General features: G+C 66.7%; 2 protein-coding genes across 3 annotated transcripts; both read right to left on the minus strand.

Annotated features, from left to right (window-relative positions):
• Positions 1-50: 50 nt before the first annotated feature.
• On the minus strand, positions 51-3,036 carry CHLRE_04g219950v5 (uncharacterized protein). The gene is made up of 5 exons (XM_043061872.1): positions 2,218-3,036; positions 2,021-2,129; positions 1,786-1,824; positions 1,367-1,674; positions 51-1,034 (listed from the first exon to the last, which is right to left on the minus strand). Exons 1-5 carry the CDS (start codon positions 2,343-2,345, stop codon positions 302-304), a joined length of 1,317 nt encoding a protein of 438 aa, XP_042925224.1. The 5' UTR covers positions 2,346-3,036; the 3' UTR covers positions 51-301.
• Positions 3,037-3,490: 454 nt separating this feature from the next.
• Positions 3,491-23,956, minus strand: CHLRE_04g220000v5 (uncharacterized protein). Of its 2 annotated transcripts, none has more exons than XM_043061874.1 (24): positions 23,612-23,956; positions 23,498-23,533; positions 23,170-23,292; positions 22,991-23,034; positions 22,454-22,553; positions 21,482-22,062; positions 20,692-21,106; positions 18,746-19,114; positions 18,303-18,356; positions 16,980-18,038; positions 16,287-16,697; positions 15,896-15,954; positions 15,045-15,378; positions 12,822-14,242; positions 10,753-12,605; positions 10,422-10,523; positions 9,838-10,016; positions 9,315-9,392; positions 8,527-8,746; positions 7,932-8,071; positions 7,650-7,721; positions 6,396-6,525; positions 5,812-6,016; positions 3,491-5,409 (listed from the first exon to the last, which is right to left on the minus strand). In XM_043061874.1, exons 1-24 carry the CDS (start codon positions 23,711-23,713, stop codon positions 5,085-5,087), a joined length of 8,412 nt encoding a protein of 2,803 aa, XP_042925225.1. In that variant the 5' UTR covers positions 23,714-23,956; the 3' UTR covers positions 3,491-5,084. The 2 variants fall into 2 exon arrangements, with proteins under 2 accessions (XP_042925225.1, XP_042925226.1); XM_043061873.1 differs by having other exon boundaries at positions 9,826-10,016.
• Between the last annotated feature and the right edge of the window lie 2,146 nt (positions 23,957-26,102).

Here is a 26,102-nt window from a genome sequence, read left to right on the forward strand (position 1 = left end):
CAACTCCAACCCCCTCGCCTCCTGAGGCGCCGAGCCCGCTGCCCCCTCCTCAGCTGCTTAATCACGCGCCATCATCATTAGCAACAGCTACACAGCAGAACCCGCTTGGCACGCTGCCGCAAACTAGCGGCCGGGCATCGGTAGCTGCACCCTACTTCCAGCAGCTGCATCCGTTACCCGCCGCAATAGCGCAGGCGCCCGCTGCTCAGCAGCTGCATCTGTTGCTGCTCAGCAGCAGCATCTGGTGCTGCTGAGCAGCTGCAACTGTTATTGCTGCTTAGCAGCTGCACCCTGGTGCTGCTTAGCAGATGCTGAGCTCCAGATAGCGGTTGCCCAGGTAGTGGCGGTTGAGGTCGCGTACGGCACGCAGCGCCTCCTGCGGGTTGGTGAAGCTCAACCAGGCCTCGCCACTGGGGCGGCCCAACTGGTCCAGCCCAATCTGCAGCGTGTCGGGAAGGAAGTGGTAGGTCTGGAAAAACGCCAGGATCTCGGAGGGGCTGGATCCGTACGGCAGGCCGCGGATCTTGATGGTGGGCGACGTGGCGGTCTGGACCACACGTGTGCCGGACATGTACGGCCCAGCGCCGCCCAGGCCGGCGGCGCCGCCGCCGGCGCCGCCACCCGCGCCGCCGCCGACCGGCGGCGGCGGGATGGCGTGCAGCGCCTGCGCCCCCAGGCCACCTAGCTGCATGGAGGCGCCGCCGCCCATGCCGCCACCCATGCCGCCGCCCATGCCGCCGCCCATGCCGCCGCGTGGGCCGCCGAGGCCGCCCATGCCGCCGCCGCCGCCTCCGGCGCCGCCGCCGGCCTGTCCGCCGGGCCCGCCCAGGCCCAGCCCGCCAAACTGCGCCGCCAGCTGTGCGGGCGTGGGGGTGCCGTAGCCGCCGCCGCCGCCGCCGCCGCCGTGCATGAGGCCGCCGCTGACGCCGAGCCCCGACTGTTGGCCGGCTGCCGAAAGGCCACCTTGGCCGCCGGCGCCCTGCAGCCCTGCGTGCTGCTGCCCCCCGTAGGCGGACTGGCTATAGGCGGGTTGCCTGCAGGTGCGACCGGGGAGGGGGTGCGAGGGGAGAGAGGGGGGGCGGCGGGGGTTAGTGGTGGAAGACAGTGGGGAGACGAAGGGCCCAGCGGGAGCCGAAGCGTGCGCGGGCCATACACGAAACGCCGGGCGAGAGAAACGCATCGAGACCGCTGGCCAAGTCCGAGGGGCCGCGCGAAATTCCGCGCGCGTCGCAGAAACGGCGGCCAGGCTGCGGCTGGACTTGCTGTACAAGAGGCAGCGTGTCGTCGGGGGTCTCGGAGACGTTTCTTTTGAGACACCCGAGGTTTTTAAGGCCCCGTCGCGCCCGATGCGCGTAACCCTTCTTACCAGAGACGGGACTCCACAGGCGTCTGGCCCGGCCCAGCGGTCTGACCGTAGGGCGCCCCAATGCCGCCCGGCGGCCCCATGCCCATCACAGGCCGACCGCCCGGCATCATGGAAGGCATCAGCTGAACGGGCCCAGCCATGTAGCCCATGTTGCGCTGCTGCGAGCGCATCATGCGCGAGCGGATCTTCGCCGCTGCGCCCGGAATCGCGAGCGTGCCCAGCCGGACCTGCTCCTCCATCTCCGCGCGCGGCACGTGCAGCAGCCGCACGTACCGCTGCCCGATATACTCTCCATTCTTAGACAGCGCCTGCAGGGGCCGGAAGAAGCGCGGGAGATTCAACCGCTGCAGCCTGACAGTTAAACCATGTGTTTTTCGGCTTTCGCCCGCGCAACCTGGATGGCATGCCCGCCCACCCACCTTGAGCGCCTCCTCCTTGCTCACGAACTCAGCAAATGCCTGCAGATCGTTTTAGGGCGGACGCGACCGTTCGTAGGGGGCGAGTGGAAAAAACTCTAACCGCGGCCACACCCTAGGACGGGCCGTGGCTTTGCAGGGCAAGCTCTAGGTCACCAAGCAACCGGTTGCCAAACGGTTGCCATAGAAAACACCCCGTTCGAGTAAGCATCCCTGAATTGCGACCGGTAGCTCGCACCAGTCCGCTGGGCCGGCCGTCCGGCTCGTAGACAAAACTGATTCCTTTCAGGTCATATGGTGCGAAGAACTGGCGAATGTCGTCTTCTGTCGCCGTGTAAGGAAGGCCCCTGCGCGAATGTCAGGCAGCTCCAGACTCAGCACACGAAGAATCGGGCCGCGGCCAGTTTCAGCATCACAACCAAGTGCTATACTAACTTGAGCTTGAGGATTGCCGAGGATTGATCCGCTGTTTGCCGCTGTCTCGCAAGGCCCTCTTGGTCGCCGAGCGAGCCCGGCGCCTGGACACCGGTGAGGTCCGGCTGTGCTGCACTGAGTGCGTCCATAGCTCTGGCAAATCCTGGGAGCTGCTGCTCGCTGAGAAGCTCGTCGCCGCGTCAACTGCTTATGACCTCGCTGCGCTCTGCTGAAGCTGGGTGCCTTGCCAGTCGACTGTAAACAAAGCAGTAGGTTTGAGGATAAAGGAACGAGAAGGTGTAGCGTCAGGTGACGCTTTGCCTGCTGTTGGTGAAATCTCGAGAAGGTTTCCAGCGGCTTCTGAGATTGGTGTGCAACGTCGCAATCGAGTCCTAGCAAAGCCACTTAGCCCCTGGTGACCTGTGTTTGCGCCGAGCGAAACGCAAGGCACCGAGGCGGGGGCCTGCCGTATTCCGTCTCTCGATTGCGACTCTCTGATAATAGTTTCTTCGATTTGCTGACCAAGCTGATGCAGAAATATTAAGCAACAGTCATCACCTGTCTCGATGCCCGAAGGAGAGCACAAAAGAGCGTGCGCCTGGGCTGGGTTATCGGCCTCGGAACTTCTAAACGAAACGAGATCGACGTGGTATCTAAGCCCATGAATGCTTAATATCATATGAGTTCAGTCCTATGAAATGACTTCGGCCGCTCGACCCGAAGAGCCAAGTTGCGCTTTCTCCTCGTTTCAAGCTCGCGTCTTCTCAAACAGATTTCAAATAATGGTTTGAACCACCTAGCTAGTTTTATTTTTCGCTTGAGTCCTTTTGCCGGCCCTTCGTGACAGTGAGCACTTAAGAGCTTGTCTGTTACGAAAGCTGCTGAAATTGGGGCTACGTCGTCACCTGGGCGTCATCAGGATACCGACACCCACCTGCTTGAGTAAGTGATTCGACAGTGCCGCCCACCCACCCGCTCCAAACGCCGGAAAACGCTGGTTATGGCGCTAAAAAAGGATGTATAAGCTGCTGGTTGACGGAAAGATTGCGGCTGCACGTGGCCACGTCTCGCCAGCCCCTGCGGCGCGTTTCTTTCTTCCGTAGATGACCACAGGTTCGCCCCTGATGGGTATTGACGGAGATGATACATAGCTGAGCAGGCTGGCGGTACCGATGGGTTCGGAAGGGGACACATAGGGCCCGAAGCCTGGGACCGCCAGTGCCGCGGCGCACGGATTCCCTTCGTACACACACGACCTGCGAGCCTGAGGGCTGAGGCTGTTTGGCACGGTTTCTCCAGGTCAATAACTACGGCGATGTGCCCATGCACTGACGCATGTCTTTACCTGGCTTCAGCCATGGACTTCAGTCCACGAAATGCAGGTACCTGAACGTGCACACGCACCTTGACACGCACCAGGCGCCACCCACCCGTTTGGGCTGGTATCTACACGCCCCCTCGCGAGTCAGCTATCACCACCCCCAGCCACGGAGGGCTGTGGTGGCTGCTGCACCCTTTCCCAAGTCCCAACATCCATCCGCCATCTGCGCTGTCATGCCCGGCCAGTCCCCGTGTCCGTTAAAAACTCCCCCAAGACCCAAGTCCCTTCAATTGTAATCCGCATCCATTTACACACATTCGTACACATGGGTGTCCGGCCGATTGGCGCCATCTAATTGCCAGACTTCCGACGAACGCGGAGGGAAGCCAAAGAGATCTGTGGAGTGTGATGAACCAGGCAAAGTGGGCAGGAGGCATATATGTGGTGTGACGGCATACGGAAGGACTCACAAGCCTCTGATTGCTTCACACCGTTTGCTCCCATGGCAGCACACGCAGCAACGGCGGCACAGATAAGCTGTGGAGTGCTGGCGTGCAGACACCTACGGCTTCGCCGTACACGCCCTGTGCAGCGTTGGCATGCACACACTACCCGGCTCTGCAAATCGCCGCACACATGCCTCGTCCGGTCCGGTCCAATCTTAAGATCTGATGTAGATAGTCCGGTCTGATTCTCCACTACACCATCTCTATACCATAATGCGCTCGCTCCTTGCTTGCGCGGCGCGACCTCGCGGCTCACTGCGCGCACGTGCGCCTGACTGCACACACACGTGTACATGCACACACACACACACACACACACACATTGCGCAACGTTTTCCTTGTGCTCTTTAACACACACACACACACACACACACACACACACACACACACACACACACACACACACACACACACACACACACATCAGCCCCACCACAATCCAAAGTTTGCAGTCTCCCACCGCTCAGCCCTGCAAGCGCGGCCCCCCACGCGCATCGCCACACCCGAGTCAGCAAATCTTTGCCCGCTCCGTTTCCCGCAACCGCCCAAGGTGCCTGGACTGACTCCCAGTTGTGCCATTCCAGCCTGGCCCACCCGCTCCCGTTTCCCCCCACTATGCGTTCGCAGTGCGGCGCCTCCGGTCTACCGTCTACCGACATATCATCACCCACACGAACCGTCGCCGAAGGGTACTGACCAAGCTGCACAAATGTACCAATGCATTGCCGGGTCCGGCGACATTGTCACGATATGTTTTGGACCTACCGTACTCGTTAGGCTCGGGCATATGAACTCCATAGCCCTCCAATGCCTATCCAGGCATCCTGCCGCCGCGCACGCCCGCCCTGGACATGCCCAACAAGGCAACAACACATCACGCCCCCCCGCGTCTCTTACCCCTCGCTGATCATCATGCCGAAAGCATCCTCCCCCCCCCGCTTTTCCAAACATCCTTGCAACCCCCCCAAAAACACCAACACCTCCGCCTCTCCGCCGCAGCCTCCACAGCCCCCTCCTCTGCCTGGAGGCCCCGCCAGGCCGCCACCCTCACCGCTGCCGCCTCAGCAGATCACGCAGCCGCAGGGCCCGCACCGCGGCTGGCCCTGCCGCCCGCCGCCCTCCACATCCGCCATGTCAAAACTCGCCAGCGCGCCGCCCGAGCCGCGTGACGCCGCCCCCGGTGACGCCAGCGCGCCGCTGCCAATGCTGTTGGGTCCGCCCATGCCGCCTGACGGGACCTCCAGTGACATGGGCCTGTGGTAGGGCACCGCCTGCGGCGGCGCCCGGCCGGGCGTGGGCGCGGTGGGCCCGGACGGCTGCGCGCGCGGCAGCGAGGGCCGGCGGCGGAAGGAGATGCCGCCGCCCTTGCTGCGCCCGCCCACCGACCTGCGAGGGCGGCGGGGCCGCGTGTGCGGGTGTGTGGGTGTGTGGGTCGGGGCAGACACTGCTGCTGTGGCATGGAGGCCGCCAAGAGGGGGCCCGCAGCCGCAGCCGCAGCCGCAGCGCTGCACGCATCCGTGCAACCCCCAACCCACTAGACCCGTCGTCCTTGGGCTTTGTTGCTTACCGTAGGGGAACTCCAAACAATCCACTGACAGTGACTTGACTCCCGCATGCCCAAGCCCTTCCCCCTGCTTGCCGGCTCCTTCCCCTAATGACCCAGCCCCTGCGGCCCTGGCAGCCCCCAGCAGCCCCCATCCCGCATAGTCCCCCGCTGCCCCCCTCCCCCGCCGCCCCCCGCCGCCCGCCCGCCGCCCCCTCGTGCCGCCCGCCCCTGGCCCCCCTCACCCAATGCTGACGAGGCTGCGGTGGCTGGCTAGGCTGCGGCCGCTGCTGCGCTGCTTCTCCGTGGTGACGGCGCTGGCTGTGCCGGTGCCGCCGCCGCCCGTGCCCGCCAGCCCGCCGCCCAGGCTGCCCACCAGGGGGCTGCTGGCGCCGCCGTTGCCGCCCAGGCCCAGGCCTTGCCCCGCCAGGCCGCCGTCGCTGGTCAGGGCTGTGGTGATGCAGAGGAGGGAGGGCGGGCGGATGGGGGTTGGGTGGTTCTATGGTCGTGGAGTTGGTTGTGAATGGTGCGTGGTTGGGGTGGTTGTTGTGGTGGTGGTGGGTGGGAAGGGTGGATGGGAAATCAATGCCCCGCTCGAGGGGGTTTGGAGTTAGGAGGGCATGGAAAGGAAAGCAAGGACCGAAACATGCATCAGCCGCATTCGGGACCACAATCGCCTCCTTGCTCATGTTGGATGTTGGATGACTCCCCAAGCAGACCATGCGCCGCGCCCTTCCCCTGTGCGCACCCTCCGCCCAACTTGTTGCTGCGTCTGTGCCTCTGCGCCTCTCCCTCCCACACACACACACTCCCTCGTTCCCTCCCTTACCCAGCAGCGAGCCCGGCCGACCCGACATCGCCTGCGCCGCCATGCTGGCCGCGTCCGCCTCCACCAGCGCCTCGAGCGCCAACTCCAGCTGCCGCACCACCAGCGGCATGGAGGGCCGGTCCGCCGGGTTCTGGGGGTGGTGGCGGTTGAGGGGGGGGGTTGCAAGGATTGGTACAGAGTAGTGTAGCGAAGTAGACAGCAGGCGGGGGGAGGGAGTTAAGGGGGTTTGAGGGGGGAGCGTTACATTCATGATAATTTCAGGAGTGAAAGGGGGGGATGGCAAAGATGGTACAGGGTGTGTGTAGCCGTTCAGGGAGAATGGAGAGAGTAGATCACAGGTATGAAGCGCCAAGGTAGGGGGGTAGCCAGTCATGCGCCCGGCGGGGGGTTACATTCATGATTAGTTAAGGAAGTGGTAGACGGTAGACCATCTTGCGGAACATGAAGCGTTACCGACGATGTCGACCAGCTCCTGGCTCCAGCTCGAGCTCCAGCTCCAGCTCCAGCGCGTAGACCCTCCGAAGTAGTGTTCCCGTTTGATATAAAGCTGCTGCATAGCCTGACACGACCTAAGTTCGCGGCGGCACGGCGACACTACTACGCGCGACTAGTCGCGATCTACGGACGCTCGCTGCCCTAATAGCTTTCCTACATACCCCGGCGTGTACTCACCTGCGGCGTGGCATTGGAACCCACGCCGCGTGACGTCCAGACATCCATGCATAGCAAGAAACGGGAGGGCGAGGTGAGAGGCAAAAGGCAAAAGCAAAGGAACCTAAATGCTATGGCCGCCGCGACGGGAATGGACGCGCGCAAACGCTAAGTAGGCCACGGAATTGGACCCATGCTGGCATGGGGAGGGGGACTAGGGGCTGCGTGGCGGGGCTCCTAAGAGGGGGGCGAAGGAGGTGAGGAGGGAAGGATGGGGGAGCAGGGGGAGGGGCTCCAGGCATGACGCGTTAGGAGAAGGGAGGAGGAGGGGCGAGGAAGGCGGGGAGGGGCAGAAAGGTAAGGGGTGGTGCAGAAGGAGGGTGTTTTCACCATTCCCGATGGGGAAACCTGAGACACGAAGACGCATTAGGGGAGGTGTCCATGCATAACAGTAACACACACACACACACACACACACACACACACACACACACACGCGTCGCGTCATTGGGCGGGCTTTCGCTTCGTTTTTTAACACACACACACACACACACACACACACACACACACACACACACACACGCACGCGACCGGCCGCCGCACCTGCGCCCAGCACTGCTGCACGATGTCCCAAATGGCCTGCGGCACGCACTCCGGCCGGTGGTGCCGGAAGCCCTGTGTGTGGCGGGGGGAGTAGAGGTGCAGGAGCGGGAGCAGCCGCAAGAAACATCAGGGAAGGCATCAGGGGCTGCACCAATGCCACCTCCTCAGGACACCAATGGAAGGCGGCCCTCCCCTCCCCTCCCCTCCCCTCCCCTCCCCTCCCCTCCCCTCCCCTCCCCTCCCCTCCCCTCCCCAAAACACACACACGCCACGCACACACACCTGCGCGATGCGCGCCGACAGCGCCTCCAGCTCGTCGCGGCTGTAGCTGTCCAGCAGCAGCAGCCGCCCGAACACCTCGTATAACACCACACCGAAGCTGAACACGTCCACCTTCTCATTGTAGGGCTCGTCGCGCAGCACTGCGTGTGGCAGAGGGGGAGAGGGAGAGGGGGCCCGTGTTTGTGTGTTGTTAAGAAACGAAACAGAAGGGGGATTCCATGCAATGTTTAAATATTAGACGAGATGATGTGGGAGAGGGAGAGGGATTTTTGTGTTCAAGAGCACAAGGAGAACATCGTGTGTGTGTGTGTGTGTTTGTGTGTGTGTGTGTGTGTGTTTGAGTGTTGGGAAAGGTGTGGGAGACCGGTAGATGGTGAGCGCGCGCACCCAGCCGCGCTGACGGTGCACAGAGCGTGCGTGCGTGTGTGCCGTATGGGGAAATTGTTGGCTGCACCTACCACCCAAAACCCGCCCACACCCGCCCACCCCACCCTGAACCCACCCCCGGCCCGGACGCAGCGCAGTGCAACCACTTTGTGTCTAGGTGCTTGCAACCCACCACCCACCCACCCACCCAAATACCCCAGGCTCTCACCCTCTGGAGCCATGTACATCATGGTACCGGCACGCCCCGTCAGCGCATACACCGCCTCGCCCTTCTCTCCTCCTGCTCCGCCTCCTCCTCCTCCTCCTCCCGCCCCGCCTGCTCCTCCCATCATGCCTCCGCCCCCGCCGCCGTAATGCTGCGTGGCGGAATCCTCGCGGTAGGTCCAGCCGCCCAGGGTGCTACTCATGGCCGACTCCGATACCAGGCGCTGGAGGGGGGGAAGCGAGTGGGGAAGGGGGGAGAGGGCACGTGGGAAGGGTTACAATCATTAATAATAATTAATCAAGAAAGAGAAATTAGTCAAGAAAGAGAAGCACAGTTGTCGCCAGGAACATTGGTGCAGCAGGCGCGTGGGAGGTGAGCGGGGAGTGGGGAGCGGAGAGTGGAGAATGGGGGTGAGGGGAGTGGGGGAGTGGGCAGGCTGTGCGGGTTTGTAAGGGAGCAGGAGAGGGCGGGGGTAGGATCGGGAGTGGGTGTCGGGGCTGGTGGGGCGGAGGTGCAGCGTACGGCGTGCAGCATGCACGTGGGTGCCGCCAGGTGAAACACGACACGGCGACAGGGCTTGCGGTACGGCATTGCGGCACCCGCGTCAGCAGCAGCAGCAGTCACTTGCAGTGGGGATAGGGGCAAGCAGGCAAGCCCCCAGGCAGGCAGGCAGGCAGGCAGGCAGGCAGGCAGGCAGGCAGGCAGGCAGGCAGGCAGGCAGGCAGGCAGGCAGGCAGGCAGGCAGGCAGGCAGGCATACACACACACACACACACGCTCGCGCACGCTCACCTGCGCTGTGCTGCTGGCCTGGCTGCCACAGCGCTGGGTCACGTGCGCAAGCAGCGGCGAGGCCAGCGCCGTGGGGGCCTGAAGGGGGGGAGGGGAGGGGGTGCAGGGGGAGGGGAGGGGGAGGGACACGTGCGTGCGTGTGTCTTACGAGCGCGCGTGTGCGTGTGTATTAGAAGCGGGTGTGTGAGTGTTAACAGGCATTGCACGCAGGGCAGACTCAGGGCTTTTCGCAGCGATGGGCCCAAGGCATGGACGATCGAATGCGTGGAGGCGTACACGGCACAGGCTGCAACACAGCGGCTCTAGCACAGACACGTGCCGAGCCAATCCGCCAGAGGAGCCAATGATCCACAGGGTGCCTCTCGCCCCTCGCCCCGCAGCCCCTCGCCTTGCAACGTCTGCTTCTTTTACTTGCTGCCCCCTGGTTCCCCTGCTTGTATTCTGTTCCCCCTGCTTAAACCTTACACACACACACACCGCCCCGCCCCGCCCCCGCCTGTGCCCCGCCCACCTGCCCGCCTACCAGGCCCGCCGTGCCCCCACCACCACCGCCGCCGCCGCCCGCCGCCGCTGCTGCTACTGCCGCCGCCCTCATGCTGGCGTTGGTGTTTTGTCGTGACAGGGAGCTCCGCAGAGCAGCCATGGTGTTGGCAAGACCCGCCAGAGTGCCGCCAGCTGTGCCGCCGCCGCCGCCGCCTGTGACTGTGTTGGTTAAATAGCACAACGAAACAAAGACAGTGTATGCATGTGTGTGTGTGTGTGTGTGTGTGTTAACAAGAAAACGAAAGCCCGCCCATGTGTGTTGAAAACGAAACGAAAGCCCGCCCATGTGTCTGATGTGTGTGTGTGTGTGTGTGTGTGTGTGTGTGTGTGTGTGTGTGTGTGTGTGTGTGTGTGTGTGTGTGTGTGTGTGTGTGTGTGTGTGTGTGTGTTGATGCATGCGTGTCAAACACCCAGCCGTGTCCGCGTGGCCGTACTCATATACCGTACACGGCACGCACACACGCGGTTGATCTTTGCCGCCCTCGCGTCCAACCCTTCCCTCGCCTGGCTTTCGCCCCCTCCAGCGCCTCCAGCGCACCCGCAACCTCTCGCGCCCACACGCACCGTGCGGGTATTCGCCGGCGTAGGGCGACCCAGCGTAGGACTGGCTGTGGCTGCTCTGGGCACTGCCCTGCATAAAGCTGGGGGCCCGGATGGGGCGCCCCTCTGCGAGCGCAATCGGACAAGGCATTCGGAGTGCGAAACACTTTTTTGTGATGGACTTGAACGCGGCAAATGAAGGACGGTGGCAAATGACAACGACATAGGTACTACGTGCGGTAATTGGATTGGAATGGCAAAAAGTGCTGGAAGTTGGGAGCAACCTACGGTATGGATATCCATGGCGACATCATACCAATAACGTCCAAGCCCCCGCCCATATGGCCAAACCCACCTCCCGCGCTGCTGCCCAGCTGCCCGCCGCTGCTCGCCGAGCCCCGCTGCGCGGAGCTCATGCCGCCGCTGATCGCGCGGCCCGGCGGCGGCGGCGGCAGCCCCACCCCGGCCCCGCCGCCGCCGCCGCCCATTCCGCTGCCGCCGCTTGTGACGCGGCTGCCGCCGGCGCCCGCCATGCTGCCAGGGCCGCTGATGCGCGCGACGCCGGCGGCGGACGCCGGCAGGCCGCCGACGGCGCCGGGGCCATGCGGCATGCTGCGAGCCACACGCGGCGACGAGGGCCGCACCGCGGCGGCGCCCAGGCCGGCGGCGGCGGCGGCGAAGGCGGCGCTGGCGTAGCCAGTGACGGGGGAGTTGGGGTCGCTGCCGGCGGCGGCGACAAAACCGGCGCTGCCGCTGGCGGCGGCGCTGGTCAGAGCACTGCCTGCGGCACTGCCCAGCGCGCCACGGCCCCACGGCCCGCGGTCGCGGATCGCAAGCGACGCGAGCGTCCCGCCGCCAGCGGCGGCGGCGGCGGCGGCGGCCGCGGCCGAGGCGGCGGCGCCCAGGCTCACACCGGCGCTGCTGCCGCCGCCGACGATGGCGGCGGCGCCGCCGCCAGCGCCGCCATCTCTGCCCTCGCTGGCTGCGGGGCCGGGCAGGGACGCTCCCTGCAGAGCCGCCGTGGCGGACCGAGCCGAGCCAATGCTCGTGTACGACGGTACGGGCGAGTCGATCGAGGTACGGCGGCTGCTGTACGTGAATGAGCCGCCGCCGCCGCCGCCAATGACGGGCCCGCCGGCGGCGGCGCCGCCGACGGGCGGCATGGGCGGCAGCCCCAGCGGCGAGCTCCCGCTGCCTGTAAAGGAGCCGCCGCTGGGCCTGAGCCGCTTTACGATTTTGTGAAGCTCCCGATTGATGAGCGGCCCGCCGCCGCCGACCGGCGACGCCATGCCGCTGTTTGTGCCGCCGCCGCCGCCGCCGCCGCCGCCGGCTGCGGCTCCCATGCCCGTGATGCTGCCGCCGCTGCCTGCAACGCCCGCAACGCCGTGGCTGTGCTGGTTGTGCTGATGGTGGTGGTGGTGGTGGTGGTGGTGGGGATGCGGGTAGGGGTAAGCCTCGGCGCCGGGGCCGCTGGTGCGGCCGCCGGGGGCGCCGGTGCGCGGCGACGCGGCGGCGGACGTGGCGGTAGCAATCCACCTGCTACCCATGGTCGGCGACATGACGGTGCCGTCACGTGCCGACGGCGAGCCCACGCCGCCGGTGTTGCTGAGGCGGCCGGGGCCGCTGACGCGGCCACTGGCGCTCACGCCGCGCGGGCCAATGCCGGGCGGCACGCCAGTGCCGCTGCCGCTACCCAGGCGGGACACCGGTAGCGCCTCACGCGAATGCCCGGCGCTGCCGCTGGCGCTGTGGCCACCGCTGCCAATCGCCGCCGCCGCCACCATGGATATCGAGCTCACAGGCACCACGCCGCCGCCCGCGCCGCCGCCGCCGGCCTCTCCCTCCAGACCCGTTGCCTCCTCCGGGACAGACACTTCCAGAGGCGCGCGTCGCCTGGCGGCGGCGCCGCCGCCACCGTACTTGGGAGAGGCGTTGGCGCCGGCGCCCGGTGCGCCGTGCGTGCCATGCGTGCCGTGCGTGGCAGGCATGGGCATCAGCATGCTGACACTCCGCTCCGTCACCCCTGCCTCAGCTTCCGCCTCCCGCGCGCCTGCGCTCATAGCAGGGGAGCCAACGGCAGTAGCAGCGCTGCGCCCGACAGAAGCAGCACTGGCTGTTGATTGTGCAGCGGCGGCTTCTGCCGGGGCCGCCGGCGACGCGCCGCCGGAGGGCGCGAATCCCCGCCGGGACGTGGCGGCTCGGAGTATGCTGCGAGGGAAAGAAAGTTCCAGGCAAGTTATGTTGTAATGAGCTTTGATGCTAGGTTTATAATGGGACCACTCAGAGCAACCCAAAGCAGACCCAAACAGCAAAGCCGCTACAGCAAAGCAGCAGCGGCAAAACAGCCGTTACAGCACAGCCGCGGCAGGAAAGCCGCAACAGCAAAGCAGCGACAGCAAAGCAGCCGCTACAGCCAGCACTCACGCGGCAGGCGGGCTGAGGTCCATGGCGTGCACACTGCCGGTCGGCGACGTCCCAAGAGCCACGCCGTCGCCGCCGCCGTCCAGCTCCCCGCCCGCCGCCGCCGCCGCCGCACGCGCCGCACGCTGCGCCGCCGCGCCACCAGGAATATTCACCGCGCCGGCGGCGGCGGCGCCGGCGGCGCCACCTCGGCCGGCGGCTGGGCCGCCAGGCGAGGTGGCGCCGCCGGTTGGGCCGCCGCCGCCGCCGCCCAGGTTGCTGAACGCTCGCTGGCCGCTTGACAGCGTGCGGCTCAGCACCGCCTGGACGCCGGCGGCGGCGGCGGCGGCGCGCGGCGAGGCGCGGCTGCTGCCGGGCAGGCCGCTGCTGCCGGCGCGGCCCGCGGCGGCGGCGGCGGCGCCTGTGTTGAGCAAGGGCTGGCTGCTGGACTTGCCGGGGAAGCGGCCGTGTGCGGAGCCCTGCGAGGCGTTGGAGTCGGCGGCGCTGCCAGCGCCGCTGCCGTCGTCCACAAACATGGCCGGGTGGCTGCTTGTCTTCATCGGCGGCGGGCCGTGCAGGCGCCGACCGCCGCCGCCGCCGCCGCTGCTGCTGCCTGCGGCGGCGGCAGAGGCTCCGCCGCCGCTGCCGGCTGCGCCGCCGGCGACCGGCCCCGCGACCGCCACGGCGTGCGCCGCCGCGGCGGCGGCGGCGGCGGCGGTGGTGCCCGAGGGGCCGCTGCCGCGTGACAGGCGGTGGTCCGCGGCGTAGCCGTAGCCGCTGGCGGTGGTGTAGGGGCTCTGCAGGTTGTTGTAGTTGCCGCCCGTGAGCACAATCATGCCGTTGTCGCTAGTGGTAGGGCCGCCGCCACCACCGGCACCACCGGCACCGCCACCGCCGCCAACCCCAGCGCTTGCCGACGATGGCTCATCAGCATCCATGGCGCCCGCCAGTGCCGCCGACGTCAGACCAACAGTACCACTGGGGCGCATGGATGTCAACGTCGGTGCCGTCGGCGGCGGCGCCGCCGCCGCCAGGCCGGCCACGCCCGCGCGGCTGGGCGGCGGCGGCCCAGCCGCCGCCGCCGCCGCCACACCAACGCTGCCCTGCGCCGGCGGCAGCGCCGCCTGCGGCGCGCCGCTACCGCTGCCTCCCCGGCTTGGCACCGTGCCACTCCCGGGGGCGGTGCCGCCGCCTTGGCTGCGCGGCGAGCCGGGCCCGCCAGCGCCCGCGGCCGCGGCCGCGGCGCCGCCACCTCCGGAACCCCCATGCGCCGCCACGGCTGCGTTGAGCTGCGCGAGGAGGCTGTGTTTGGACTCGGCGTGGAGGCGTGCTGCGGTGCTGACGTTGAGGTGGTGGGAGGAGGGGCTGGGGCGCGTGAGGGGGGCCTGGGGGCTGGTGCGGGAGGCCAGGTTGCCTGGGCTCAGGCGGCTGGCGGAGGCGCCGGCCTGCGGGTGGTGGTGGGAGGCGGTGGGAGGCATGGTGTGGTGGGGAGGCGTGATGTGGTGTGGTGGGGAGGCGTGATGTGGTGGGGAGGCGTGATGTGGTGGGGAGGCGTGGTGTGGTGGGGAGGCGTGATGTGGTGTGGTGGGGAGGCGTGATGTGGTGGGGAGGCGTGGTGTGGTGGGGAGGCGTGATGTGGTGGGGAGGCGTGGTGTGGTGGGGAGGCGTGATGTGGTGGGGAGGCGTGGTGTGGTGGGGAGGCGTGGTGTGGTGGGGAGGCGTGGTGTGGTGGGAGGGGTGGTGTGGCGGGAGGCGTGGTGTGGTGGGAGGCGTGGTGCGGTGGGAGGGGTGATGTGGTGGGGAGGCATGGCTGGTTACGCGGCGTGGTGTGGTGTGGTGGGAGGAGGCAGGGCACAGGAGACATGTACTTGGCGGGAGAGGCGACGACGGCTGAAAAGTTAAAAGGGAAGGCAGGCACACGCCAACACGCCGCGCACGGGGGTTGCGAACGCGCGGTGACAAGCGGCTGGGTGCGGCCACGCCGCCTCTTAGTCCATGGGATGAGAGCCCCTGCCTCTTCTTGGGAATGGTTTGAAGAGCACCCCTCCACCCCCCAGCCCCCACTGTCCCCCCCCCCGCACACACCACCCCGTGCTCCGCTAGCTTGGCTTACTTTGGGTTCTGGAATGAACTACCCCCTCTCACACTCACACACATACGCACACGCACACGCACACGCACACGCACACGCACACGCACACACCCACACCCACACGCACACATACACACACACACGTGCGCTCTCACCTGCAACAGCTGCGCCGCGCCGCCCGCGCCCGGCGCCAAGCCCGGCATGGCCGCCTGGCTGGGCCCCGCAGACAGCAGGCTGCGTGTGGATGCCGTGCCAGCTCCGCCTCCGCCCCCTCCTCCTCCTCCTCCCCCAAGGCCCACGCTGACACCACTTCCCAGCCCACCCAGCCCACCCAGCGCTCCGCCGCCGCCGCCCGGGCCGCCGAGCAGGCCGCTGGGGTTGCCGCTGCGGCCGCCGCCGCCGCCTCCGGCGCCGTGTGTGTTGAGGGTGGAGGCGGAGCCCTGGCGCGAGCTCATGCCGGCTGCGTAGAGCTCCATGTCCTGCTGCGCCCTGTGTATGGGGGGTAGCCGTTCATGCTAACGGTTTGTATGAAACATGGAACTGCCGACGTCCAGGGGCACAGCGAGAACACGCGCCATACTGATGTCACCAGCGTAGAGGGCCTCCGAGGCTGCTGCTAGCGCACCATTTTCGACGGCTAAACTTTTTACATTTGATCGCGTAAGGTCGAAGTTAGGCGATAGCCGGCAGGGGGCAGGCGTGTCACACACGGCCCGTGCTGCCCACCGCCTCCGCAGCCAATTTAGGCAAGGTTGAACTGCGCATGCTTGCACGTACTCCGTCCAGACGCGTGCTAGACGCTATCCCGAGCTGCCCCTGCCCCTGCCCCTGCTCTGTGCCCCTGATTCTGCCTCTGTCCCTGCCTCTGCTCCGTCCTCTGACCCGGCTTCTGCCCCATGCGCTACCCCTACCCTTCAAGTCGGCCCCCGCCGCACCCCTCCTTAGCTACCCTTCCCCCTCCCCCGCCGCACCCCTCCCCAGCTACCCCCGCCTGCCCCCCACGCACCTGGATGAGGCCCTCGACACCACGTCCAGCTGCAGGTCCTCCTCCATCATGGCCAGGTACTGCGAGTTTAGATGACGCATGGCAGGACACCAGCGGGGCAGCCGTTGGGGGGCAGACATGAAAGAAAGCAGCGAGTGCATGCACGGGGCCAGCACGGGGCCAGCAAAGGAGCAGCCGTACGAGCAGAGGACCACACACACACACACACACACACACACACACACACACACGCCCAGCCTCCTAACCCTCCAGCCGCCTCCCACCCCTCCAGCCGCCTCCCACCCCTCCAGCCGCCTCCCACCCCTCCAGCCCCCTCCCGCCCAACCACCCAACCAGCCCAGCCCCCGGCCCACCTGTGCCACCTGCCCAACCAGCCCAGCCCCCGGCCCACCTGTGCCACCTGCGCCGCATTGCTGCGCAGCCGCGTCCCGCGCGAGCTTGTGGCGGGCGACTGGCTCAGCCGTGGTATGCGGCCGCCCTTGTCTCCCCCTCCTCCTCCACCTCCTCCTCCTGCTCCTCCTCCAGGGCTCTCCGCCGTCACCACAGCACCCCCACCCGCACCCGCACCGGCACCCGTGCCGACGCTCGGGCTCCCGCCCAAGCCAACGCCGGGCCGGCTTGTGCTGCTGCGGGTGGCGATGAGGAGCGAGGACGGCAGGCCGGGCAGGTCCGTGGAGGGGCCGGCGGAGGGGCCGGCATAGGAGGGTCCGGCGGAGGGTCCGGCTGAGGGTCCTGCGTTGGAGGGACGCAGGCGGGAGCCGGGGCCGCCCACGGGCACCTGTGGCAACGCAGTGCTCCCGGCCTGCGGACAGGTACGTATGTGTGAGGGAAGGGCGCGAGGCAGGGAGGAAGCGGTGAGGAGTTCCATGCATGGTTGTTTCTTACGAGAAGAGGGGAGGGGATGGACAAAGAGGAGAGGGGTAAAAGGGGGTGAAGGTGATGGAGAAGGTCGCTATCTTCCAAGGGTGAAGTAGAAGGCCACACACGGGACCCCACACGCTGCGAGTCCAAATGCCGCCGCAAAGAGTTCGCTCCCGCTGCGACACTCCCGCGCGCCCACTCGCTCACTCTCCCACGCGCCCACCTGCAGCTGCTGTATAATCTGTGCCGTGCTCAGCATCTCCATAGCGCCCTGCGCCGTGCCGCCGCCGCCACGCTCGCCACGCTCGCCCGCGCCCATGCCACCGCCACCGCCCTGCGCCGTGCCGGAATACCTGCCCTGCAGGAACGGCGACACGCCCGCTCCCGACTCCCGAGCCGTGGCCGACCCCGGCTGCGACCCCAGTCCCGGCGGGCCGCCGCTGCTGCCGCGGCCGCCACCGCTGCCGCGGCCGCCGCCGCTGCCGCGGCCGCCGCCACTGCCGCCGGCGTCGACCATTCCCGGCGCCACCGTGGCAGTGGCGTTGACGGACTGGGAGTGGGAGGAGGCTGTGCTATCGCGGGCGGCGCTGGCGGCGGAGGCAGAGGCGGCGGCGGCCGCATTTACCGCCGCCACCGCCTCATTGCCCGACATGCGGCCTTTGAGCAGCAGGTCCAGTGACGCGCGCGCCGCTGCCATGCCGCCGCCACGGCTGCTGCCCACACCCGGCGGCTCGTACCCGGGCTGCCCCGGGCCTGGCAGCAAGTCGCGGGCAAAGCCGCCGGGAAAGCCGCTGGGGAAACCGCCGCCGCCTGCGGCGGCGGCGGCGGCGGCTGCGCCGCCGGGGCTGCCGCCCTGCCCCGCCGCCGCCGCCTGCTGCGCCAGAAGCTTGGCGCTGCCACTATTCCAGCGCGGCGGGCCGCCGCTGCCGGTGCCGGCGAGGCCCGGGCCGCTGACCTTGGGGCTGCGCACGCTGCTGCCGCCGCCGCCGCCCACGCCGCCGCCAACCTGCCCCATGCTGTAAGGGCCGCTGCCCGCGCGCGCGGGCATGCGGCCCAGGCTGCCGCCGGCGCCTCCAGGTCCGCCTGTGGCGAAGGCCGCCGCCGCCGCGGCGGCGCCGTAGGCGCCGGCGGCGAAGGGGCCGCCGGCGAAGCCGTCGCCACTGGCGGTGGCAGCGCGATGGTCGGCGAAGCCGCGGTTCATGGCTGCGCCGGCGCCGCCGGGGGGGCTGGAGGCCTCTGCGGGATCCTGGTGGGACAGGTTGGAGGGCTTCCGCGTGAAGGGCTGCGCGTGTGGGGAAGGCGGCAGGGGGCAGGGGAAAGGGGGCAGGAGGTTAGGAGGCGGCTATGGAGTAGGGAGGCAACAAAGGGAGTGGCCGTTGGAGGGGGGGGGTCACATACATGATTATTCGCACTTTAGCATTTCATTTTGGGAAGCGGAGGCAGGGGGTTTGGTGCTGTGTGAGTGCGAGCACGGGTTGCAGGAAGGCGCGCACACGGCGGACACCATATGCGGCGCAAGCCGTTGCAACCAACTACACGTACGTACGTTGGCGCGTGAGAAGGAGTCCCCCTCGCGCGAGCCGGCTCTCCGGTACGGCCCCTGCACAGGCGTGTGGACCACAGCAGGCTCAGCACAGGGCCCAACGCGGGGGCACGGGACATGGCGCTGTCTACTCACTCCCAGATGCTCCACATCACACATACAGCCGCAACACTGGTCTGCATGGCGGGTGTATAAGTGACCGGGCGGTGCTGCCGGCACTGCGCCCACGCAGCACCCAGCCCGCACACGTAGGCCCGCACGCGCACAGGCACACGCGCCCCGATACCATCTAGTTTCGCCCCCGCCCCCGCCCTCGCCCCCCCTCCCGCCCCCGCCCCCCCCCTCCCCGCCCCCGCTCCCGCTCCCGCTCCCACTCCCGCTCCCACTCCCCCTCCCCCGCCCCTTTCTGCGCGCCCAACCCGCGCCTGCCACCACACGCCACCCACCACCTCCTCCGGCCCCTTGTTGGACATGTAGCTGCCCCGCCGCGAGCGCGGCTCCGGCCGCCAGCCGCTCCCGCCACCCCCCGCCCCCGGCATCATCGCGCCATGCAGCTGCTGCTGCTGCATCCCAGGCAAGCTCACGCCGCCTCCGCCTCCGCCTCCGCCACCAGCCCCGATGGGGCCGCCCGCCGCCGAGGGGCGCGCCGAGCGGTGGCCCACCGACCCCGCCACGCCGCCGCTGTAGCCGGAGGCGCCCAGGGCGCCGGACGCGGTGAGGGCGGCGGCGGCGGCCGCCGCCATGGCCTCGCCGGCGCCGCTGTAGTCGAAGGAGCGCCGCCGCACGCTGACCACTGGGCGTGAGGCGTCGAGCACCTGTGCGCACGTGTGAGAGTACATGTGTATGTGTGTGTGAGAGAGCAATGCAGTGTGTGTGAGCGCGTGTGAGGATGCTCCCCGCGAAATCCGACCCCAGGCCTCCTTGACACCCACTCATGCAACACGCCTGCGTGCACACCCACGGCACGCTTTCGCCCCGCGCGGCCGCTGCCTCCGCGCGGCCTCTGCCCGTGGGCACCACCACCCGTCCGACCGCCCGGCCGCACACACACACACACACACACACACACACACACACACACACACACACACACACACACACACACACACACACACACACACACACACACACACACACACACACACACACACACACACGTGCTGGGTAAACGTTGTTTAGCGCGCCCAGGGTGCGGAGCATGGACGCATACAGGTGCATCGCAGGGTCAGGCCGAATGGTCGCCCGTGGGGTTCCAGGCTTATCGCGGGTAAGTATGACTACCTGGGTCATGACAGTCACGCGACGCTCGGTAAAATGGTTGGTATCGGTAAGTAACTCCGGCGTCGTCTGGGCGGGCTTTCGTTTCGTTTTTTAACACACACACACACACACACACACACACACACACACACACACACGGTGCTATTTATTCAGCCCGCATCACAGGGCGAGGACCTCGTCCGGAGCCGCGATGCATTCATGACATGCCAATGGCGCCCGCGCGGCGTCGACTGCTGCGAGCTTCTGTGACTACATGATGACTCTCCTCATCGACGGGCTTTGTTACGAACGTGCTGTCGCGGCGGTATACGGCGCAGCGCTACCATGCGCCCGCCCCTCGCCCAGCCCGTGGACTGGTGGACACACGGCGCGCTTTTCCTTTCAGGGGAGTATATGGATGTCCCCCGGGGGGCTGGTTTCGGACAGCCGACGCGGCCACTGCGGCCGCGAGCATGCCTAGCCTCGGTGCCGCCGTGGCGTGGGGAGCGGGAGGCCAGCTCCCGCCAGCCCACGGCGCCACACACTCGCACACACTAGCCCACGTCCAGCAGTTCCGGGGGTTCGCTGCTTTCTAGTGTTCCGCAACCGACGCCCGCCGACTTGACCCCATGCAGCCGATGACTCCTTATAAGTTTCTCGACGACCACAGCCTCGCTCTCTTTTCCCGCACTCATTAGCGGGCCGGGACTGGGATGCGTGTCTTAGCTTGCTTGCTGCACGCCGCCCTTAACATCGCTGTCGCCATTTTCCCTGCTCGTGACACTTGCTCGCTGCCGCCCCTGTGCCTGCAATTCCTCTATCACCCGTAGGTGAGCTCGACTACGACCAGCGGGCGGGAATCAGGGCATTAGGCGTGCTGGGTCACCGTTGTAGCGCGCCCAGGGCGCGGCGCATACAATGCATATGGGTGCCACTCGGGGTCAGGTCGTTCGTCGATCGCCCGAGGGGGGGGTTCCAGGCTTTTTGCGGGTAAGTATGCTACCGGGGTCGACGCGGCTACAAGACGCTCGGTATCGGTAGGTATCCGTCGCGCCGTCTGGGCGGGCTTCGTTTTGTTGTTTTCTTTTCAACACACACACACACACACACACACACACACACACACACGCACCACGTGCAGCCCGAAGTCGCACAGCTTGGCCGTGAGCGGCCGACCCGCGCCCGGCCGCTGCGCCAACGTCATGGAGGCCGCACGCGACGCCGCCTCCCCCGCCGCCGCCACCACCGCCGCCGCCGCCTGAATGGACAGCACCCGCCGCGCCAGACCATGCGCCGCGCGGCTGTCGCCGCCGCCGCCACCGGCGCCCATCTCGCGCCCAACGGCGGCGGCCGCGGCGGCGGCGGCGGCCGCCGCCGCCGCGGCGACGCTGGCGGGCACTGCGCCGCTGCCGGCTGACGCCAGGGCGAAGGGCTCGGTACCGCCGCGTTGGAGGGGGAGCGAGGGCGAGGTGGCGACCGCGGCGAAGCCGCCGGGCGCGGTCGTCCCGGGAATCGTGCCCATCAGCACGTTCTCCGTCTTGATATCTCTGCAGTGTTTATGTTGATGGTGGTGTTGAGTGTGCTTCCGGTTTGTGGTTGTGGTAAGCGTGCGAGGGCCATGGGGAGCCGTGAGATTTGGCTCCAAGTGGTTGGCTCCGCCATCCGCTGTCCGCTTTTGGTACACTTATCGCACGCCCTTTGAGAGCTGATGATCACTGCCCAAGGTACCCCATCCAGTGCTCGCTTCCATTTCCCCGCTGGCCCCTCCCCTTCCTTACTTTCGCCCTCCGCCACCTTGCACGCCACTCCGCGCCCCGCCCCCTGCCCCAACTCCCCACACACCCCGCCCGGGCCTCCCCTCCCCTCCCCAGCTCTAGCTCCTTATCAGGAATGGTGGAACTCAGCCAGCATCCCGCACCCACCTGTGCACCACCGGCGGCGTCTGCGCGTGCAGGAACTGCAGCGCCAGCGCCAGCTCCATGCACCACACCATCGCCTCCCGGTCGCTGTATGGCAGCGCCGGCACCACCAGGCCCGCCACGCCACCGCCGCCGCCGCCGCCGCCGCCGCCACTGTGGTCGGCCAGCCCGCCGCCAGCCGCCACCGTGAGCGAGTTCATCCGGCTGCCAACCAGTCGGCCCGCGGGTCCCCGCATAGGGCTGACCACGCTGCGAGGCGAGGACGAGGACGCGCCGACGGCTACCGCCACCGCCCCGCCGCCACCACCACCGCCGGCGCCGGCTCCACTGGACCCGCCCGCCGCATCTGCGCCGCCGCCACCGCCGCCACCTGCGGCCCCGTCGCCGCCGCGGTGTTGAGGCGTGAGGGAGCGGCGCAGGAAGGACAGGCTGGCTTTGAGCGCGCGCAGGGAGGCGGTCCGCTCCGGACCGTGGGAGGTGACAGAGGCGTTGGCCGCCGCCGCCGCCGCCAGCTGCTGCCGCGCGCGCTGCTGCTGTTTGTAGGCCTTCGCCGCGTCCTGCACCATCCGCGTCATGGCGCCGGCCTGTGCGCGCGAGATGGGGACAACGACACGGAGACAAGACGTTAACGAGTGCCGCCAGCACAGAGCAGGAAGCCTCACCCACCCACCCCTCGCATGCCCCTCGCCCCTGGGCCACATCCCGTACGCCGGCAACGGCTCTGGCCCAATGCCACTAAAGCAACGGCCCTGTCCCCATCCAACCGGCAACCACCCGTCCCGTGACAACGGCCCGATTCCCCACGTTGCCCTGCCCTCTGCCCTGCCCTCTGCCCTGCCCGCTGCCCTGCCCTCTGCCCTGCCCTCTGCCCTGCCCGCTGCCCTGCCCCCTGCCCTGCCCTCTGCCCGGCCCTCTGCCCGGCCCTCTGCCCTGCCCTCTGCCCTGCCCTCTGCCCTGCCCTCTGCCCCGACCCACATCCATGTACTCCGTCACGATGCCCCACGTGAAGCGGCGGGTGGGCAGGCCGCCGAAGCTAGGTGGCAGATGCGCCAGAGCGTGCAGCTTCACGATGTGCCTGTGTGTTAAAGAGCAAATGGAAAACACTACGCGTAGGACAGTGTATGCGATGCAGAGTTACGGCCGCGGATGTGCCTGTGTGTGTGCATGTGTGTGCGGCGGCGGCGGCGGCGCTGACGTGGCAGAGTGGTAGCAAGTGGCTGACGCAACGTCGGTGGTAGCAGCCCTTGCTGGCTTGCTTGAGAGCGCAGGGAGACATAACGTGCGGGAGTGAACGGTGTCTGTTGTGTTCTGATGAGGATAAGTGGGAATGCAACGAATGCCGCCGACCGGGTGTCAGGGGTTTCAGGACTGCCCACCCCTCACACCAGCCCATCAAAGCTACTCCGTCACCCGGCCACAGACGCCACGGCACCAGGGGCATGCGACCCTGGCCTCCCTCGCAACCTGTACACGCCCATGACCCCCGCCCCTCCAGGGCGCCGCCTCACGCACTTATGCTGCAGGCGTGCCAGTACTTGAGCTTCCCGCAAAAAGTCCTGTCAAGCATAATACAGAAGATAATAAATGTGGAAGAAGTGCGACCATGTAACAGAGCAGGGTACGGACGTTCCCGGAGCCATGCAGTACAAGTACAACAAGCAGCACACCGGGCGCGCCGCATACCGGCACACCTGCAAGGTCGCCTCTCGCTGCGCCGCGTGCGGGTGCAGCACTTTGACCGCCACGGGAGTGACGCCATCCAAGGTGCCCCGATACACACGCGCGGTGGATCCACCGCCGATTCGTTCATGGATCTGCGCAGGCGGGTCAAAGGTTAAAGCCCGGGAGGCGTGGGCGGAGCCCGCCTTGCCGAGCCACCCCGGTAGGCGACGGGGGGAGCGAAACCTGGTCGTGAAGCGCCTAAGGTGGTGTCGCATGCGTATTGAATTTCACTGGTGTTGCGGGGAGAGTTGTGGCAGTGTATGCGTGAGCTTCGCAACCCAACATCAGCCATTTCACCTGCAGGCGAGCCTCCAGCTCTTCACCGGTCAACAGCTGCGGCATGAGCGTGACGTGTTAGCTAACGTAAGCCATATGGCTCTGGGCCGGAGAAACTAGAACGCCGGAGCATACCTGAAGGTCGCCAACGCCCAGAGCGCCGTTCCCGAGGCCAGGTGCACCACCCTGTTCTCCACTGTTACGCACACTGAAGCTGAGCTCATTCGGGCGTTCCATGGTTGCGCAGCTCGCAAGTCCTCAGTCCGTGCCCCGCTGCCACCGGCCGCTCAAACAAGGCACGCCCGGGTACATTACGTTACAACTGAGCACATGTGCTGGTTCATTTCCTCCGAAACGGTAGTCGCTGCCCTGAAGAAGGACACATGAGAAATGTTTGACCCGCACTTTTTTGAGCGAAGCCCAGGTGTCCTTGTTCTACGTGTATGCTATGAAGCCTTGTGCATAGAAGGCGCTTCGAACGAGGAGTACCCTGCAACGTCTTGACATGACACGGCGAGCGAAACACGGCACGCGGCGGGTATACCTTCTTTCTCCCGGGGCCCCCAGCACCCCAGCACCCCAGCCCTCCACACCCTCTCTGCACCTTCTGCCGCTTCTTCTTGGCCACCTTCATGTCCTCCCACTGCTGTATTACTGCCGCTCTCGTCTCGCCGCCTCCTGAACTGCTACCGCCTCCTTCTGCTTCGTTCTGCCTGGCTGCCGCCGCCGCCGCCGTCTGCCGCTGCCTGGCTGCCGCCCCCGCCTCCCATTGCTGCAAGACTGTCGTGTCCGCCGCCTGCAGCTCTCGCCTCGATGTCGCCTTGGCATGATCTGCTTTACTGCAAAGATAAGGATGCGAATTACAATTGAAGGGACAGCCCGACAAGCGGGGGCACACCGCACCCACGCCGCGAGGGACCGTCTCCGGCCCAGAGAGAAACACCCACCCCCTGGTTGACTGCCGACCTTCATAGTGGTACGCGCATGAGTCGAAGCCAAGCCGAAGCCCGCCAAAGCCCCACCGCCACGTAACACCCCTCATCTCGTTTAGGTCTTTTGGCGGCAGCACCAAGGCACGACAGGCCAGTGGTCTGCCGACAGCCCCATCAAACGCAAGCACCACTCAAATATCACGTCCGAAGACGATGGCTGGCGTCAGAGACGCGCAATGTCTTGGCCCGAAGGCCCATGTCTGACAGTCTGTGCCGAGGCACCACTGGAAACGGAAGCCAAGCCGAAACACCACCAAGCCACAGCACACCACAACCCCTCTCAAAGGGCACACCACCTCAGGCTTTAAGGATGCGAATTACAATTGAAGGGACAGCCCGACAAGCGGGGGCACACCGCACCCACGCCGCGAGGGACCGTCTCCGGCCCAGAGAGAAACACCCACCCCCTGGTTGACTGCCGACCTTCAAAGTGGTACGCGCAAAGATAAGGGAGGGAGGGAGGCGGAGGCAGACTGGCCTACGCAAGCCTACGCCTCCATCGGCTGGGATCAAGGGTGGCCTGGACCGCATGGAGCACCTGTCACGAGAGCCCCCTTGTTGAGGCCGACACTCGATACCGGTAGTTATATCGCTCCATCAGATCACAGGTGCAGCGCCACTCCGCTCTCGCGCTCTTCCACTGCCTGCTAGCTACGATCAAACAGCCCCTGCTCGGCTGCGCTGAGCATTTGGCCGTTTGCCGCATTTATCCGCACTTTGATGATATGCGTGGGCTCACGTTTCATGTTTCGTCTGCTTGCTGGAAGCGCTAGGAAGCGCGGCTGAACGAACCAGGCAGGGCGGATAGAGCCGCGGCGAATGCCGACATGATCAACAACGTTCCGAATACCGTACTGATCAACGCCCGTCGGGGAGGGGTGGGGAGGATGCAGGGGTCGGGAGGATTATTCCATTGTGAAGATTCGGGGGGGAGGGGGTTTGGGTGAGACCCGGGTAGGTGGGACCAGGGGGAGGTGAGATGAAGGAGCTGAGCTGCTGAGACCAGGGCGGTGACCTCCCACAGGAAAAGGCGGGAAGGCGGTCTCACCTGACGGCTGTCGAGCCCTGGCCCCCCGTTCTACCAGCCGCACGCTCATGCCCTTATGCTGGGGTCTGGGAGTACGCTGCACACTTCGCGACGACGCGCACCTGGCCCCTGCCCTATCCCATCGCGCCCCTGGACCCCGCGCGGTTCGAGCGTAGGGTGGGAAAATCGGAAAGTTGTGGATTGAGTCTGGTCATACGGTTGTGGAAACCGGGCTGTGGCAGCAACGTAGTTGTGGTTGGTGGGGGTCCAAGTTTGGGGCGCCGGCCTGTGCCGACAAGTAAGATTGGGCCGGGGGGCCGTGTCAGATGCGGCCGGGGACCCCGCGCGGCAACTCATGCGGTATGACGGGTCTGGGTGCCTGTACAAGTGTTGCATGGTGCTGCGAAGACATAGCAACCTGAAGTACTGATGGGGGATCAAGTTAGGCTCCGTTTCGAAGTGGCAGCAAGAGCTACCGGTGTGTGTGTGTGTGTGCGTACTCAGTGCATGTGTTTTGTGTGCCTGCACCGGCATCGTTGCGACTGTGCTGAACGTGGCTCGTGGTGGTGAGGGTTGCTGGGGTGCAGGTGGGGTTGAGAGTGCACAA

The sequence above is a fragment of the Chlamydomonas reinhardtii genome, chromosome 4, assembly GCF_000002595.2.
Source record: "Chlamydomonas reinhardtii strain CC-503 cw92 mt+ chromosome 4, whole genome shotgun sequence".
In the NCBI taxonomy this organism is placed as follows: domain Eukaryota; kingdom Viridiplantae; phylum Chlorophyta; class Chlorophyceae; order Chlamydomonadales; family Chlamydomonadaceae; genus Chlamydomonas; species Chlamydomonas reinhardtii.

Excerpts from the sequence above, each read along its gene's own strand:
- CHLRE_04g219950v5 (XM_043061872.1), bottom strand. The coding sequence starts at position 2,345 with ATGGACGCACTCAGTGCAGCACAGCCGGACCTCACCGGTGTCCAGGCG. Across the intron at positions 2,130-2,217 it reads TCGGCAATCCTCAAGCTCAA|GGGCCTTCCTTACACGGCGA; the intron begins GTTAGTATAGCA and ends ACATTCGCGCAG. Across the intron at positions 1,825-2,020 it reads ACGGCCGGCCCAGCGGACTG|GCATTTGCTGAGTTCGTGAG; the intron begins GTGCGAGCTACC and ends AACGATCTGCAG.
- CHLRE_04g220000v5 (XM_043061873.1), bottom strand. The coding sequence starts at position 23,713 with ATGGAACGCCCGAATGAGCTCAGCTTCAGTGTGCGTAACAGTGGAGAA. Across the intron at positions 22,063-22,453 it reads TCGTGACGGAGTACATGGAT|GCCGGCGCCATGACGCGGAT; the intron begins GTGGGTCGGGGC and ends TCGCGCGCACAG. Across the intron at positions 15,379-15,895 it reads GTGTCGAGGGCCTCATCCAG|GGCGCAGCAGGACATGGAGC; the intron begins GTGCGTGGGGGG and ends CCCCATACACAG.